Here is an 18722-nt window from a genome sequence, read left to right on the forward strand (position 1 = left end):
TGGGGGACAGAGATCCTGCCTCAAAAAAAAAAAAAAAAAAGAATAAGCACAGTGCTGGCATGTAGTACATACTGTATAGATGCCAACCCCCACTTCATTCCCTTTACCTCTCTAAGCTGCAGCGCCCTCATCTGGAAAATGGGGGATGATGAGAGTTGCATTAAAGACTCTGTAATGTATGGAAAGCACCTGGCAGAGCCCCAGACACCCAGTGAGAATTCAGTGAGCAGTGGCTCTGGTGCTACCCATCTCCTGAACTCAACGGAGGTGCCCTGGACTTCTGTGAGCTCCCAGGCCAGGCCGTGTCTGTGCCCTCAGCAGACACTGAGCTGACTGCCCCAGGCAACTCTCCTGCCTGCCTTGCTCTGGAGAGGTGGGAAGCAGGCAGGCTTCCCTTTAGGTGTGTCTGAGGGTGGGTTGCGGGGCAAGGCCCTAGAAGGGGCCCACTAAGGCCTGCGGACCAATGCCTGGTTGGAGCCCCTGAGGACCCTGATCTGGCAAGCAAAGGGCAGCCTGCTCACCTCTGGGCCTCACGGTCATCCTTGGGCGTATAGTTGGCCAGGCAGTCCAGGATGAAGATCTGGCCCCACTCGGTGCACTCATTCAGGGCTGTCAGAAGCTTGTTGATGGACTGTGGGTTCAGATCGAGCAGATTGCTGCTGGGGTGAGACTCCGCGATTTCTGAGAGCGCTGCTACTGCATTGGCCACCACCTGGTTGAGAGGGTGAAAGTGGCAGAGGCTGGGGGTGCTGATCACAGGCCAGGGGGCAGTGGGGCTGATGATGCGGGCTGGTCAGAGGTCAAATATCCTGAAAGGAATATGACTCGATGGGCAGGCTCTGGAGCTGCAACGAGACGCACTCCAAGCAGTCACCCTGCTGACTCCTCTGCAACCTAGCTCAAAAACAAGTGTGCCTGCCATTTAGAAAAACAAGAAAGACTTAGCTCCAAGTGCCTAGTCATAGAAAGCATTTCCAGCTTCCTAACACAGCACCCCTGTGTACCAGCAACAGCGGCTCACTTCAATGCTTTTCAGCTGTGCTTCTTAGAGCTAAGGGATTCCTTCGGAGTTCCTCGAGGCTACTGGGAGTGGATGGGGGCTGGAGAAGAGGGGCTTGCCAGGTGAAGCTCCAGGCCCGCAATCCATTTCCACTAGAGTAGTTTTTTTTGTTTTCTTTTTGAGATAGAGTGGCACTCTATTGCCCAGGTTGGAGTGCAGTGGTGTGATTTCAGTTCACTACAACCTCCGCCTCTCGGGTTCAAGTGATTCTCGTGCCTCAGCCTCCCAGTAGCTGGAATTGATTACATACATGCACCACCAGGCCCAGCTAATTTTTGTATTTTTATTAGAGATGGAGTTTTGCCATATTGGTCAGGCTGGTCTCAGACTTTTGACCTTAGGTGATCCTCCCGCCTCAGCCTCCCGAAGTAATGGGATTACAGGTGTGAGCCACTGCACCCAGCCTGTTTTTTTTTGTTGTTGTTGTTTTTGAGACAGAGTCTCACTCTGTTGCCCAGGCTAAAGTGCAGTGACACAATCTCAGCTCACTGCAACCTCTGCCTCCTGGGCTCAAGCAATCCTCCTACCTTAGCCTCCCGAGTAGCTGGGATTACAGGCACACGCCACCATGCCCAGCTAATTTTTGTATTTTTAGTAGAGACAGAGTTTTGCCTTGTTGGCCAGGCTGGTCTCAAACTCCTGACCTCAGGTGATCTGCCCACCTTGGCCTCCCAAAGTGTTGGGATTACAGGTGTGAGCCCCCACATCTGGACTTAGGCAGCTGTTTTTAAGTGTGTTCTGCATTGTTTCTAACTTTTCCCTGTGGCCCGTCCAGGGCTCCAGTGCCCATCCCTGTACTAGCCACTCAGTACTGTGTGTGGCAGTTGCTCAGCATTTCTGCTCAGAGTGGGATGGCTGGGTTTGTGCATTCATATTATTTTTTACTTTTTCTCTCTTTTTTTTCTGTTATACCACTACTGTTCCAGCATGTGCATTCTTCATTTTAAACACGCCCTGACAAACTGCCCTCCAAACTGCTGCCACCATCATGGGTAAGGAGACTGTGGGGTTCCATATCCTGCTACATCTGGATGTCCCGTCTTCCAGGCTATGCTACTTCAAAAGGGTGACCCTCTACAACCCAGCAAAGATGGGGGGAAGGGAAAATCACCCCACATGCAGCATTGGTCTTGGTGAGAGGACAGCAACACTAACAGCGACTAGAAGGGGAAGGAGGGCACTAGTATTGATCACACACCCACTGTGTGCCAGGCCATGCCAGGCACGTCACCTTCACAGCACTCCTGCCCACTATGTAGAATTAGATCCATCTCACTGATGAAGAAGACAGTCCTGGAAGCCTAGGCAGTGCTCCAGGTTGTGCAGCTAGTCAGAGGGTGAGAAGGGAATCCAGGTCCAGCTCCCTCCAAAGAGGATGCCTGAACCACCACAGGCACATGAACAACTGGCACCCCAGCCAGGCTCTGACTTCTACGTACTCAGGACTGCCTGGTGAAGGGTCAAGCCAACGTCTTCCCAAGCAACCCAGGAGGCGGTGGAGGAGGCACGGTGGGTGGCAGTGGCTTACCATGGGGTTAGAGTCGGAGATGAGGTCTTTAAGGGTGTCCAGGAAGCCCTGATCCTCCACCAGCTGGGCGTTGATGTCGTGAAGCTTGGCCACGCACACAGCTGCTGTCTTGCGCACGTATGGATCCTCATCCTTCAGGCACTTCCGGAGAGGCTCACACAGGTACTCTGTGATCTTGTCAACGCGGATGCAGCCCATGGTCCGCACCGCCAGGGCTCGGATGAGGGGGTTGGGGTCCTCACAGTCCTGAGGGGAACCAGCCATCGGCCAGGGCAGGGGTGGGATGAGCCATCTGTGCTTCATATTCTCCCTGGCCTGTAGCTCTGAGCCCTGCTAGGCTGAGCAACATCAGATGGCTGCTGTGGATCTCTACCAACTACAGCCAACAGCAGCGAAAGTAAATGCTATGTAACCAGCACCCATGCCAGCTCTGCACATCATCTCCTCTTATCCTCACAGTAAAAATACAATACTGGTCTCATTTTATTGATGATGAAACTGAGGCTCTCAGGAAGGCTTGGAGCTCATCCGAAGCCACAGAGCAGAGCCGTGATTCAAACTCACATCCACCTAGCATCACGGCCCTCGATTTTTCCTCTGGCCACAGAAGCCTCATTTCCCCATATCTGAGCATGGACAGGACTCAGAGGAAACTAAGGTTCTAAAGGTATGCAGATTCACAGGTAGTAAACATTAGGAGAAAATGAAATTAAAATAAAGGTGCACAGAGCTGACAATTCAATCTGAAGGACAGAAAATGGAGTAAGCAGCAGTCTAGAAGGGGAACAGAGAAGCTCTCAGACACCTGCTAATTCCTGTCCTGGCAAAGCATGCACAGCAGGGCCCAATCAGGGTGGTGAAGGGGTCGACAGGCCTTGCAGGACCTCACACAGGATGAGTTAGGCAGCGGCCTTGGCATCTGGTTTTCTGGGAAGTGGGAGCCCTCTGCTGGAGGAAGAGGCCTGCAGGCTGGGCGGGCACGGGCAGTCCAAAAGTCTGAATTCCATCCAGTGCCACAGGGCACCACCCCAAAGAGACTGAGGGGAGATAGAGCCTTAAGCACCCCATTCCCCCATACCCCCATGCCCACCAAGCTTCTGCTCACCTTCACAAAGGTGTTGACGGCCATAATGGCCATGTCAGGCTGACTCTTGGCATAATTCATCAGGTAGAGGTATACCAGCTTCTTCAGCTCCAGGTTGTCCGTCTGCATGCAGTTCACCACATCAGGGAAGAGGGCACTGAAAGGTCAAAAGGGTGTCAGCAAGGGAAAGGCTGAAGAAAGAGGAAGATTTTCAGGCTGCTAACTAGTGGGTGGGAGGACGGTGGGTAGGAGAGAAAGGAGAGACACACTGGATGACTTCCTGGTAAAAGGGAGGGTATCGGATGTGCTGTTAACAATCAGCACCTATTGGTAGAAAGAGAATCCCAAAGGGTAATTTTAAAAGCAGAAAAAGGGCCGGGTGCAGTGGCTCATGCCTGTAATCTCCGCACTTCGGGAGAGTGAGGCGGGCGGATCACAAGGTCAGGAGTTCGAGACCAGCCTGGCCAATATGGTGAAACCCTGTCTCTACTTTAAAAAAAAAAAAAAAAAAAACTAGCCGGGCGAGGTGGTAGGCGCCTGTAATCCCAGCTACTCGGGAGGCTGAGGCAGAAGAATCACTTGAACCTGGAAGGCGGAGGTTGCAGTGAGCCAAGATCATGTCACTGAACTCCAGCCGGGGTGACAGAGTAAGACCCCATCTCAAAAATAAATTAAAAAAGCAGAAAAAGTCCTTGGTTCTTTTCATACAGTTCAAACATGAATTCTGGAGCCCGCCAAACCCAACACTGCCTCTTGCTAGCTGTACGATGGAGAAATTCCTTTGTCACCTGCCCCCTTGCCCTGAGTCTCAATTTCCTCACTTCCAAGGAAGGTGCAATAGAAACTCACTTCACAGGGCCTTTATGATAACTGAATGAGACAACATACTTAGGTATCTGGTCCTTGTTATCTGGGAGGTGCTGAGTAAATGAAAATGACCCTTTCTCCCTCTCTGATACTTAACGTGGCCCTTTACATTAGGCTGCTGGTTCTGGGGGGTTGCAGGGAAGTAGGATGGCTCACGCTGCTTTCACCGCAAGCTCTGACACCCACTAAGAACCAGCACAGCATGCATGGAGCACACACCATACACCAGGCTTGGTGCTAAGAGCTTTACATACTTGATCTCATTTAACTCCCCTAAGAAGTCAGGGGATGATCCCCATTTCACAGAATACTGAGGTTCATAAATGTCAAATAACCTGCCTGGAGGAGCCAGGCTCCTGGAGGAGGAACAAGGTTTGTGCTCATGACCACTGGGTGGAACCCTTTTCAACGTGGCACACCTATGGTCCCAGAGTCACAGGCCTTAAAATATGAAATTTGGTTAGAGAGCAATTTTCTATCTTGGAATCATCAGATCCCCTCTCAATTCTCATGTGTTTACAGGCAAGGACGTGTCAACACAGAGACTTAAGAAGTCAAAGTGAACTTCCTAAGCCCCAACAAGCAGGAGTCCTGCCAAAGCCAAAATGGATGTATCACCTTGGAAGATGACACACCAGGAAGAATGGGGAGGAGGAAGGAGGAAAAACTGCTGATGAGGACGACTCGCTCTTTGGGGCCAGTCATATCTACAAAGCCAGCTCTTCTGAGATGGAAGAACAAAGATGTTTCTCCTCTGTGAGGAGGCGACAGTGGTGTTCTGGGTGAAGGAGAGCGGCTTTGTCCTGGAAGAAATCTGACTTGGAAGGAGGCCCAGCTGTCCAGCAGGCGCCTGCTCCCTTTGCAGCTCTGGCTTCCAAAGGGCTCTCTGCAGAGCTGCTTTCCAGAGCTGCTGGCAGGAGGTCCTTGCTGGGGGTTGATCCATGCGAAAGTCTGGAGTAGTGGGAGCCTATCTTGGGACCTGGAGGGGAGCTGCTCTACATCAGCACCTAAGCTACGAGGCACAGGGCTGGGTACCACGAGGGCATGGGTGAAAGCAGCCTGGATTTGGATTTCAGAAGAACTGGGCTTGAGTCCTAGTTCTGCCATAAACCATGTGACTCTTAGGCAGTCGCTTTATGTTTTTATTTCTTTGGCAGTAAAACCGTCATTACCTACAATATGGGAATTGTAAGGAACTACTAAGAAAACAAATCTGAAAATGTTCTGTGCAGACTCTCAAATACTGTGCAAATATTAAGCTGTTATAAAATCCAGTACCTGCCTTTGAGATTTTGCAATCTGGTGAGCAGGTAAACACAAGTACACAAAAGAGAACAGTCTCCATTTAGTGCTGGGTGATGGGAACCGAGAGCAAATGCTTTGAGTTTGAGGTAGTGGGCTGGCAACAGGGAAAGGCAGACCTTGATTGGGTTTTTAAAGATGGGAAGACAAGCTGGGTCACTGGGCACTCCCACAGGGGAAGCATGAGCCAAGGTGCATCAGCCATTCTACATACGACCTGCTCCAGCCGTCAGGTGCAACAGAGGTTACAAACAGGTGACAAATTAGAGCAATCCAATCCGGCACGTGTGTTTTACTTGCACCATACAGTGTTGGTTTAATATTATTTGGCTACTTAAGACAGGGAGATTTAAAATTAAAAATACAGCTTTCCCATTCTCTTTTTTTTTTTTTTGAGACGGAGTCTCACTCTGTCACCCAGGCTGGAGCACAGTGGTGCAATCTCAGCTCACTGCAACCTCTGCCTCCCAAGTTCAATCAATTCTCCTGCCTCCGCATCCCAAGTGCTGAGATTACAGGCGCGCACCACCATGCCCGGCTAATTTTTGTATTTTTAGTAGAGATGGGATTTCACCATATTGGCCAAGCTGGTCTTGAACTCCTGACCTCATGATCCACCCACCTCAGCCTCCCAAAGTGCTGGGATTACAGGTGTAAGCCACCACGTGCGGCCCAGATTTCCCATTCTTTTTAAAAACCAGAAGACCTGGCCAGGTGCAGTGGCTCACACTGTAACAGCACTTAGGGAGGCCAAGGCAGGTGGATCACAAGGTCAGGAGATAGAGACCATCCTGGCCAACATGGTGAAACCCTGTCTCTCCAAAAAAAAAAAAAAATTAGCCAGGCATGGTGGTGGGCACCTGTAATTCCAGCTACTCGAGAGGCTGACGCAGGAGAATCGCTTGAATCAGGGAGTCACAGGTTGCAGCGAGCCGAGATTGCGCCACTGCACTCCAGCCTAGCGACAGAGTGAGACTCTGTCTCAAAAACAAACAAAAGTGCACACACAGACACACGCATGCGAGCACACGTGCGCGCGTGCCCATACATTCACACACGCACACCCCCCCCCCCGCCCCCGAAGACCAGGCCACACTGAATCCTCTTCTTTAGCCAGTAGTGATCCTCTGGAGTTTCTGAGAAGGTTCATGCCATACTCACTCCATCGCCTGCTTTTTTTCCCACCTATTCTAGTTAACTGACTCCATCACCACCTGACCTGTCAGTACCAGGGCTTTCCTGTGTAAACAAAACCTTCTATTGGGCAAAAAAGTTTTATGAAGGGAGCTGTATGAGGGGAGACATGGATCCCTAGACAACCTAAAGGAGAGACTGAAGTGGACCCAAGCTATAAACCCTCCCCTGTCAGCCAGCTTCCAGCTGCCACCAGGCCTACTCCTGCATACCTGACATCTTTGCCCACGGTCATCGATGCAATCACTTTCTTCACTGCCTCCTTCTTCTTCTCCTTCTTGTCACTGTTGAGCTCTGCCTTCAGCTCGAAGATTTCCCCTAAGGAAAGGAGGCAAGCATGAGTGATCCCTCCCTACCCTGCCAGGGGATGATTCCCTACACTTAACTTCCAAAAGAACTGGAGGGAGGCATGTCAGACATCCTATGCTGTTGGCTGAGGGCAGCTTCAGGCCCCTGGCCTCAGGTGAGACAGGCAACAGTGAGGGACAACTGTTAGGACAAGAATTAACAAGATGAAAGCTTGCAGGCCCGGCACAGTGGCTCACACCTGTAATCCCAGCACTTAAGAGGCTGAGGGTCACTTAAGACCAGGAGTTTGAGATTAGCTGGGGTAACATAGTGAGACCTCATTTATACAAAAAAAATAATTTTAAATTAGCTGGTGTGGTAGCACGTGCCTGCCGTGCCAGCTACTCTGGAGGCTGAGGCTGGAGGATCATTTGAGCCCCTCTAGGTTGAGGCTGCTGTGAGCCATGACATCACTACACTCCGGCCTGGGTGACACAAAGTGAGACCCTGCCTGTCTCAAAAAAAAAAAAAAAAAAAAAAATGCTGAGAGGCCCTGCTGGATTGAAGCCACAGGAACCATGAAAGTTACAAAGGTTCTGAGGAAGACAAAAGCATCAAAAACATGACAGCAGGCTCTGCTCAGCCAGAGAGCTAAAAACCCAGTGGAAAGCAAGCTGTTGTCAGTTACCCTCACTCAACCAAAGGCCCTTAAAAGCCTCAGTGCAATAGAACCTGAGTACTTAAGGCTTGCAGGGAGAGGGCAGAATTTGTTGACTCCCACACTGAGGCCTTTCCTGTTTTCTTCAAACCTCTAATTAAAACAGCTTGCTCAGGGTTTCACTTCCTGAGACACAAGGGGTTGCTCAGCTCTGAAAATGGGAATTCAGCTGCTCCATGAGAGCTCAAGCATGTAACAAATTGTTCTGAAGAATTTGATGATGTGAAAAAAACAAATGAGGAAGTAGACTTGTCTGGCCCTGCCATGGACAGATAGTCAGGACCCCAATAACAGGTTAGGAGGGCAGATGTTATTTCCTGAGCCCTTCTCTCTCTCTCTCTCTCTCTTTTTTTTTTTAAGACGGAGTCTCACTCTGTCGCCCAGGCTGGAGTGCAGTGGTATGATCTCGGCTCATTGCAACCTCTGCCTCCCAGGTTCAAGCAATTCTCCTGCCTCAGCCTCCCAAATAGCTGGAACTACAGGTGCACACCACTACACCCAGCTAATTTTTGTATTTTAGTAGAGATAGGGTTTCACCATGTTGGCCAGGCTGGTCTCAAACTCCTGACCTCAAGTTATCCACCTGCCTCAGCCTCCCGAAGTGCTGGGATTACAGGTATGAGCCACCGCGCCCAGCCATCTTGAGCCTTTCTCTAAACCCAGTCAGTGCCACACTAACTTGTTCCCACACATGTTCTTATAGGAATTAACTCTCACAACTCTGCATTTCCCTGCAGTGAGCAAATGGAAGCTGTGAGAGGCTCAGTAATGCATATACAAAGCCGGTAGGTGGTAGGGCTGAAACTGAAAGCCCTAAGGCCCATGTTCTAAACTCCTATGCTTGGCCCACCCAAAATACTCACTTTGCTTTCCTGAACCTATTTCCTTGTCTCTTTGGCTGGGGCACTGAAGCCAGGCATCTCTCTCCACACATCTCTCTTCCCAAAAGAAATCCACTAAAAAACCCCACCCCCAAAATACAAAAATTAGCGGGACATGGTAGCATGCCTGTAGTCCCAGCTAAACTAAAATACAAAAATTAGCAGGGCGTGGTGGTGTGCCTGTAGTCCCAGCTACTTCGGAGGCTGAAGCAGGATAATGGCTTGAACCTGGGAGGTTGCAGTGAGCAGAGATCTCGCCACTGCACTCCAGCCTGGGTGACAGAGTGAAATTAAGTCTCAAAACAACAAAAAACACCGAAAAAACCCACCTGAGACTCCAATATTCTCAGCACTAAGTTCACCCTATGGCTCACCAGGCTTCACAGGACTGATCCCTGCATACCTCTCCATTGCTTTCTATCTTTTTTTAATTAGTTGCCTAGGCTAGACTCGAACTCCTGGGCTCAAGTAAGTAATCCTCCCACCCAAGCCACCACCTGGGGCACCACTGTGCCTGGCTCTAACCTCTTCTTGCATCACCCTCCTCGGTAACCCATGCCCACTATTTCCCTTTCCCTGAATGTATCACAGGCAGAGCACTCACTCCTTCCCCTTCCTACTCCCCATCTATCTGGCCAGCTCCATCCAGAATTCTCCCACAGCCCTCCCTGGACCCACTACTCTTTAGTGTGGTTACTACTCTATAGACTGTCCTTCCTGCTCAAGCTGGAGCAACACCAGGTCAGAGGCTCTGTCTCTTTTCCACTGCATATGGTACGTTCTCAATAAAAAAAACAGCTAGACTTGACCAGGTGCAGTGGCTCATGCTTGTAATACCAGTACTTTGGGAGGCCAAGGCGGGTGGATCACCTGAGGTTGGGAGTTGAAGACCAGCCTGACCAACATGGAGAAACCCCGTCTCTACTAAAAATACGAAATTAGCTGGGCATGGTGGCTCACGCCTGTAATCCCAGAACTTTGGGAGGCCAAGGTGGGTGGATCACTTGAGGTCAGGAGTTTGAGACCAGCCTAGCCAACATGGTGAAACCCTATCTCTACTAAAAATTCAAAAAATTGCTGTGTGTGGTGGGCGTGGTGGTACCCACCTGTAGTCCCAGCTACTCGGGAGGCTGAGGCAGGAGAATCACTGGAACCCAGGAGGCAGAGGTTGCAGTGAGCCAAGATTGTGCCACTGCACTCCAGCCTGGGTGACAAGCATGAAACTCCATCTCAAAAAAAAAAAATGTGCCCTTGGATAAGGACAGATACATGGAGACACACACACACACACTCTTTCTCTCTCTGCTGCAAGGGTGCTGATAGGATAGGAAAAAAAACTTTTTTTTTTTTTTTTTTTTTTTAGATGGAGTCTCGCTCTGTCGCCAGGCTGGAGTGCAGTGGTCCGATCTTGGCTCACTACAACCTCTGCCTCCCGGGTTCAATCGATTCTTCTGCCTCAGCCTCTTGAGTAGCTGGGACCACAGGTGCATGCCACCATGCACAGCTAATTTTTGTATATTTAGTAGAGAAGGGGTTTCATCATGTTGGCCAGCATGGTCTCAATCTCTTGACCTCATGATCTGCCTGCCTCGGCCTCCCAAAGTGCTGGGATTACAGCCATGAGCCACCGTGCCCAGTCAAAAACATAATTAGTTTAAGCCATGGGGAACCAAAGGGCACTTTTTTTCCCACACTTGGAGCTAATGTTCTTCCCTTTCTGAGCTCTAAAAGGAGCGATCAATTTCTTATATCATCAACAGTTCAATTTTTTAGATCTAAGAAGCTCTAGGCCATTTTTGCCATGTTTCCAGGACTTCATTCCCACCCCTACTCCCTACAGCCACAGGAGGAAAACAGAAGGGACAGAGAAAGATTTGTAAGACAAGGCCCATTATTAAACATATAATACCTTTCTTGGTTGTGGTGAAATATTTTGAGTCAGTCATTTTGGTCCCTTATCTGTGGCCAGACTCCTGCAAGATAAAGAGAGGGGTGACTTTCAGTTATGTTCCATTCCATCTTCAGTTATGGTGTGCAGAGGGAGGAGAAGGATCCAGAACACATGTAGTATAGGAAAATAGCTGCTTATCTCTTTCCTGGGCAAATGAACTGTCAGATCATGGCAGATTAGACTTTGAAAAGTAATTCTGAGAATCTATCAGCTTTTTTTTTTCTTCAGAGATGGGGTCTTACCATGTTGCCTGGGCTGGTCTCAAACTCCTGGCCTCAGGCAATCTTCCTGCCTTGGCCTCCTAAAATGCTGGGATTACAGGCATGAGCCACCACACCTGGTCTCATCAGATTTTTGAATGTGCCTCTTCTAGGAATCTTTCCCACATAAATACCTGCACAAGGATGTAAGGGCTTACAGCAGCAGCAGCCCCTTTGTGGGACCCATTTTGCTCAGCACCGTCCTAAATGCTTTGCACATGTTAACTCATTAGAAGCCTCATCACAGCATCATCGAGGCACTATCTTACCCTATAGAGTCAAATGAGATTAGAAAATGCCAAGTTTAAAAGGCTAGGGAGACTTCTCTCCATAACTTTTCTGAGCTTCTAAAATAGTAACATGTATGATTCATCTCCAGAAAGGGCTATCATCTGTATTCTACAGCAGTTCCCAAATCTATCTGCTCAATTTTCTTAAAGGCTCTCTCATCAGGCACAGTGGCTCACCTGTAATCCCAGCACTTCGGGAGGCAAAGGTGGGTGGATCACGAGGTCAGGCATTCGAGACCAGCCTGACCAAGATGGTGAAACCCTGTCTCTACTAAAAATACAAAAATTAGCCAGGTGTGTTGGTGTTCGACTATAATCCCAGCTACTCAGGAGGCTGAGGCAGGAGAACTGCTTGAACCTGGGAGGTGGAGATTGCAGTGAGCCAAGACTGCACGCCATTGCACTTCAACCTGGGCGACAAGAGCGAAACTCTGTCTCAAAAAAAATAAATAAATAATTTAAAAAAAGGCTCTCTCAGGACATCTAGTGCAAAAAAGCTCACAGTGTGAGGTACTAGGATAATACAATAGGGGGCCAGGATGGTGGCTCAGCCCTGTAATCCCAGCACTTTGGGAGGCCGAGGCAGGCAGATCATGAGATCAGGAGTTCGAGGCTAGTCTGGCCAGTATCTACTAATAATACAAAAATTAGCTGGGCTTGGTGGTGCGCCTATAGTCCCAGCTACTTGGGAGACTAAGGCAGAAGAATCGCTTGAACTCGGGAGGTAGAAGTCGCAGTGAGCTGAGATTGCACCACTGCACTCTGGCCTGGGTGACAGAGTAAGACTCCGTATCATCAAAAAAAAAAAAAAAAAAAAAGACAATGGGGGGCGTGGTGGCTCATGTCTGTAATCCCAGCACTTTGGGAGGCAGAGGCAGGTAGATCAGCTGAGGTCAGGAGTTTGAGACCAGCCTGGACAACATAGCGAAACCCCATCTCTACTAAAAATACAAAAAAGTAGCTGGATGTGGTGATGGGCACCTGTAATCCCAGCTACTTGGGAGGCTGAGGCAGGAGAATCGCTTGAACCTGGGAGGCAGAGGTTGCAGTAAGCTGAGATCACACCATTGCACTCCAGCCCAGCGGACAGTGTGAGACTCCATCTCAAAAAAAAAACAAAAACAAACAAACAAAAAAAAAACCGTGTCCTAACATTTCAAAGTGACCACAAGGGAATTACATTAAAAAAAAGACAATAGAACAAAGAAAGTACTAAGCCTCCCTCATTCATTCAACAAACATTTACGGAGCATCTACTGTGTGTAAGGCCAGTTGCCTCGCCGGGAGCTCGGACGCACACCCCTCCCCGCTTTTTTCTGAAAGTTTGGACAAGCCCGGACGAGCTTGGGCAAGCTCAGACATGCTCGGGCATGTTCCCTTCTCCCATGCTCGCACAGCCTGGCCTTCCCTTAAAGAGCCCAGTATGCTAACAAGGTCTTGTAACCCTAGCCTCTTGCTAGCCAATAGCAGTTGAGTCTTATTGACCAATAGCAGTTAAGTCTTAATAGCCAATAGCAGCCAAATCTTAGCCAATAGCAGCCAAGTCCTGTATGCAAACTAAGCCCTGTAACCATACCCAATGGTAGTTCTGCTTTACCCACACCCTGCTCTCCCAAACCAATCGAGCTATTTCACTCCCTATAAAACCCCATGTCTGAGAGGAGTCCGTGCGACTTCTCCGGCCCTTCTTGTCTGACCGCAGAACCTCACCCGGAAGCCCAAATAAATTCCTTCGCATTGGATCTTCCCGTGCTGGCCTCAGTTTCTTCCCTTTAAACTCGGCGAGAACAAGCCTTACACTATGTACCTCAGAGTTCTTCTGGGGAACAGATCAAAGATAAAAGAAGTTAAACGGGAACCAAGTTACCCTAGATACAAGGCTTCTGGGTTTGTTCTAGGATTTATTAAGAAGCTATCATTTACTGAGCCCCTATTAAAGGCAGGGGCTTCACCCACATTATCTCATTTAATCGTGTCTATAATGTAACTGCTTTTAATCCCATTTTATAGATGATGAAACAGACTCAGGGATGTTACATAACTTGCCCAAGGTCACGTGGCTTGTACGTGGCTAGGCTAGGAGACAATCTCAGGTCTACCTGAGCTCAGTCCCTATGCTCTATTGATGAAGGAATTCTGCTTCCGTCTTCTGACAAGGAGGACAGTTCCCTGATAGTGGCTAAAAACTCAGTAAAAAAAAAAAAAATTGAAGCTGGCACAGTGGCACACACCTGTAGTCCCAGCTACTCAAGAGGCTGAGGCACAAGAATCACTTAAATCCAGGAGGCAAAGGATGCACTGCGCTGAGATTGCGCCACTGTACTCCAGCCCCTGCAAAAAACATTCAGACTTTCAAGTACAGCCTTCCAATCCTATCTGTAGTTTTATGTGCTATAGAAAGCCACACAATGCCAAAAAAATAGACATTTGAATGGAGAAACCCCACTTCACTTTGTCCCTTTTGTTGCGTCTATGGAAGGGACTCAAACAACCCACCAACATCTCCTTTCAAGTCATTACTATACAGGGGTGAGATGAAAGTTACTAGTGCAATGGATGTGAGGGATCAGGAGTCATTTCACAGTCTCTGGAAACCATGCCAACATAGCTCCTCCTCTCCAGCCCAATTGGATTTTTCCAAATTAAGCGTATTTATGGCAGGATGGCATTGAGCAAGCCTCCCAACTGAGAGATACCATAGATTTTGTTTCAGTAATCAATGGGAAACAAATATGTACTGTCTTGGGGTCACTTTAAATCTTTTGTGGATCCTGTAGGAATAAAGGCTTAACTGAAAAAACAGTATAAAGAAAAAGGCATAATTCTACTTTCCTTTTGCTTTGCAAAGATGAAAAGGGAGGATGGCACTTTTCTGTGGGAGCTGCGGGAAAGAGCAGAAGAGCCCACTGTGCCTGATGTTGCAAGTCCACAGTGGGGACTCTAACTTGCTGGTCCTCCCAGCATGAGTCAGGGCTCTAGACAGATCCACAAAGGCAGGCCCCCGCATGGGCCAGGCTCACAGCTCCCATTTGCCCTCCTCTTTCATGCCTGGCCCAGGCTCTGCATACAGCAAGTATTCAATTGATGGTTGTTGAAAGAAATGAAAAGGGACCACTGAAAATCCCCGGGAGCCTCAGCCTGCTCTCTGGCAGCCCTGTTACGTAACTAGTTAGCGTTTGTTTCTGACAGGAATTTACTGACATTAAATACGATTTGTTCTTTTTTTTTGCACACACATAAAGCCATTTTCTCAGAGAAACCTCACCAACCTAGGGGTTCTTTGGGGAACTCTGAAATAAGCAGGGAAATCAGATAATGGGATTTCTGCCTTACAATAAAGATCTGCATAGTTCCAGAAGTCACAGACTTGAGAGCATAACTGGCAAAAGTATCCAAAATAATAGGAGAATATCATTTCTCGAGGTTGAATGTAAGAAGAGGGATAATTGAAGGCAAAAGGGGCTAAAACTCACAGGCCACAAAGAAACACAGAAAGTAACACAGAAACCACTCGAATATTAAATCTAGAAAGAAATAAAAGTGGCCAGGTGCAGTGGCTCACACCTGTAATCCCAGCTTTTTGGGAGGCCGAGGTGGGCAGACTGCCTGAGCTCAGGCCTGGGCAACATGATGAAACGCTGTCTCTACTCAAATACAAAAAATTAGCTGGGTATGGCAGTATGCGCCTGTAGTCCCAGCTACTGAGGATGCTGAGGCAGGAGAACTGCTTGAACCCGGGAGGTGGAGTTGCAGTGAGCTGAGATCACACCACTGCACTCCAGCCCGGGTAGCAGAGTGAGATTCCATCTCAAAAAGAAAGAAAGGAAGAAAAGTAAATAAAACAAAATATCTTAGCTATCTAATGTCAGAGCTGCTCGGAATTTCTTGCCTCTCCAGCAGAAAAAGCTGTCAGGGGCTTTCCCCTCCCCTGCAGGCCCAACACAACATCAGAGGGCCCTAAATTCCCAGGACCCAACCTGCTGGTGACAGATCTGTGCCATATGCAACTGACCAGGAGGAGAAAAGGGTGAGAAAGCTTCTCTTTCTGGGGATTTAAAAAAAAAAAGTGACAGAGCTGCAGGGTAGCTAGTCAAACCACAGCTGCAGATACTCCAACAGCGTTGAGCTTTCCGTGACATTCTTCCTTTTACAGGTGCTAAGCAACTACTCACAAACTTAACTGCCACTCATTGTGCTGGTGCTGGCTGCAGCTTTTTTCTGCAGTATCTGTTTCGTATATCCCTCTGCAGAGGGCCCGATGGGACTGATGATGCAGAAATCGTATCCCTCTGAAGTTGTTTCATATGCAGGAAATTAGAGAAGGAAGGGGATGCGGAGAAAAGTGAAACACTTTAGAAAGCCACCCCAAAGCACAGATTAAAAAACAAAACAAAACACCTCACCTCACCGTGAATGATCCCCTACCTACAGCTTACTGATGTACTGAGGGCAGCAATCTCCTCATGTCGTTTCTCCATTGTCAGCATCTAATGCTGGTACCTGGTCTTGAAGTTGCCTCTTGGATGTCAGTGCAAGAGAGATTTCTCATTCTCTCTGCAGGAATGTAAAAAACCTGACAGTTCAGTCCTAAAGGGGCTCAGACTGGTAGATATCATGGGAAAGACTGGTGCTTTTCCTGGCACTGCTGAGCTGTTATCATATACTGTATCCCTATCCCATGGAGGCCAAAGGGCTGAGACCTTGCTCTCTGATGAATCTGATCGGGCACATGAACTACATTTGAAAGCAGGCAGCAAATTTAGAGAAGAAAAAGCTTAGGGTTTGGATTCCAACTTTGGAAGCGTCAGGGCACATTTTAAAAGTAGTAATTACAGGGAATTTTTGGTTCAGAAACTGCTATGGCCAGTATGAGTCACTTTTGCTAAGGAAACAGCATTCTGGGCTGGGATCCCCTCAATTTCAGCATTTACAGGCCAAAGAATGGCTCAAGGGGATGGGCACAGTCAAAATTAAAAGAGGGGCATACCTGGAACAACTGGTTTTGCCCTTGAGGAGCCGATGCAGCTGTCCCCTCTTAATATTTCTCACACCCACATCTGAAAGATTATGACTTTGATGTCACATCCCAGAACCAGTTCTGGTTAACTTCACTTTTTAGAATTAAACAAAGGGAACTGAGGCTGGGTGCCGTGGCTCACGCCTGTAATCCCAGCACTTTGGGAGGTCGAGGTGGGCAGATTACCTGAGGTCAGCAGTTCGAGACCAGCCTAACCAACATGGTGAAATCCTGTCTCTACTAAAAATACAAGAAAAAAATTAGGCGTGGTGGCAGGCGCCTGTAACCCCAGCTACTTGGGAGGCTGAGGCAGGAGAATCACTTGAACCCGGGATGCAGAGGTTACAGTGAGCTGAGATTGCAGTATGCACTCCGGCCTAGGTGACAGAGTGAGACTCTGTCTCAAAAAAAAAAGCGGGGGGGGGAATAAGCAATAAAGTCTAAAATACAGTAGTTTTCTCTTATGTTTTCTAGATGTATAAAGAAGTCCTTGGTGAGACATTTGGAAACACTGGCCAGGGACAAAGATGTAACGTGATCTAAGAGAGGGAAAATGACGTCCTAGGTCCTAAGGAAAAAAAGGGAAGAAGAAAAAATATTCCCATCTAAAGACTCTGGGTTTTAGCTGCTGAAGTTAGGGTTAGGTTTAAAGGGAAAAAAGTTCTCAATATTTTTCTTTTTTTTTTTTTTTAACATGAGCAAGGATTTCAGGAATCAAATCTCAATATTTTTCAAATTTTTGTCTTCACATATCTAAATATAATTTTAGGAACAAGAAATATAGATTTTCTTTTTGTGCTTTAAGATAATAAAATGAATTTATTTTAAAAACATAAAACCAGGTCCTTTGAGAATGAAAAAGAGAAACATAAGAAAATGAGTACTGAATATAGTATTTCAATTTTTCTCCAATGTCTCAAAATTAGTAACAACCTTTAAAAGGAAAGTATGCTGAACTGAGTCTACTTCATCTCTAGAATTCAATTTCCCTCTTTAAAACGGGGAGATAAAAAAAAATAAAACGGGGAGATCAGGCGGGGTATTGTGGTTCACCTGTGAATCCCAGCACTTTGGGAGGCCAAGGCAGGCGGATTGCTTGAGCCCAGGAGTTTGAGACTGGCCCAGGTAACATGGGGAAACCCCGTCTCTACCAAATTAGCATGGTGGTGTGCACCTGTAGTTTCAGCCACTCAGGAGGCTGAGGTGGGAGGACTGCTTGAGCCTGGGAGGAGGAAGGTTGCAGTGAGCCAAGATCGTACCACTGTACTCCAGCCTGGGTGACACAGTGAGACTGTGTCTCAAAAAAAGAAAAAAAGAGGGGAGCGGGGACTGCTGTACCTGCTGCTCTATGTATCTCACATATTTCTTCTGACAAGGGCTAATGTGAGAATGAAAGCATGTTGACAAGAAAAAATATAAACATCATAAATATCACAAGATTTCATTCATACGAAGCTCTAAGAGGCAAACCTAAGCTATGGTGATAGAAGCCAGGTCAGTGGATGCTTCTGGGTAGGAAGGACTGAAAACAGGCATGAAGGGCCCCTGGAGTAATGGAAATGATCTGCATCTTGATGCAGATACTGGCCACATTGTACACTTAAGAGTCAAGCATTTCACTTGGTGTAAATTAAACAAATATTTTTTAAAATGTGCTGGGCACAGTGGCTCATGCCTGTAATCCCAGCACTTTGGGAGGAGGCCAAGGTGGGTGGATCACCTGTGGCCAGGAGTTCGAGACCAGCCTGGCCAACATGGTGAAACCCCATCTCTACTAAAAATACAAAAATTAGCTGGGCATGGTGGTGGGCGCATGGGAAGCTGAGGCACAACAATCGCTTGAATCCAGGAGGCAAAGGTTGCAGTGAGCCAAGATCGCACCACTGCACTCCAGCCCAGGAGACGGAGCAAGACTCGGTCTCCAAAAAAAAAAAAAAAAAATTGTTTTTAAAAAATAACAAAATAGGCCAGGTGAGGTGGCTCATGCCTGTAATCCCAGCACTTTGGGAGGCCAAGAGCCTAAAGACATATGAGAAACATACACACAAAAATCTGAATCACATTGCAGACAAGGCCTATTTTCCTACATAAAAAGTGACTACAAATAGGAGAATGGCAGAGGATGTGGACAGTTCACAGGAAGTGAATTAATATAATGGTTCAAGCTTATTTATAAGAATAAGTTATAAGGGAACTTAGAAACTGAAACTACAGTGAGACAGCACCTGTCAGCTGCTGAACTGATAAAGACCCAAGAGTCTAATAACACCCCATGTTGGTGC

General features: G+C 47.8%; 1 protein-coding gene across 1 annotated transcript in view; it reads right to left on the reverse strand.

Annotated features, from left to right (window-relative positions):
• The window catches only part of AP1B1 (adaptor related protein complex 1 subunit beta 1), a 59172-nt gene that overhangs the window by 27122 nt on the left and 13328 nt on the right, over positions 1-18722 (reverse strand). The window contains exons 4-8 of the mRNA XM_064367882.1: positions 10832-10895; positions 7248-7353; positions 3694-3829; positions 2589-2834; positions 522-712 (exon numbers count right to left, since the gene is read on the reverse strand). Of these exons, the coding sequence (XP_064223952.1) occupies positions 522-712; positions 2589-2834; positions 3694-3829; positions 7248-7353; positions 10832-10868 (716 nt within the window). The 5' untranslated portion in view covers positions 10869-10895. The remainder of the gene's footprint in view (positions 1-521; positions 713-2588; positions 2835-3693; positions 3830-7247; positions 7354-10831; positions 10896-18722) is intronic.

This window comes from Aotus nancymaae, unplaced genomic scaffold, assembly GCF_030222135.1.
Source record: "Aotus nancymaae isolate 86718 unplaced genomic scaffold, 86718_ANA_hifiasm-v0.15.2.pri h1tg000076l, whole genome shotgun sequence".
In the NCBI taxonomy this organism is placed as follows: Eukaryota; Metazoa; Chordata; class Mammalia; order Primates; family Aotidae; genus Aotus; species Aotus nancymaae.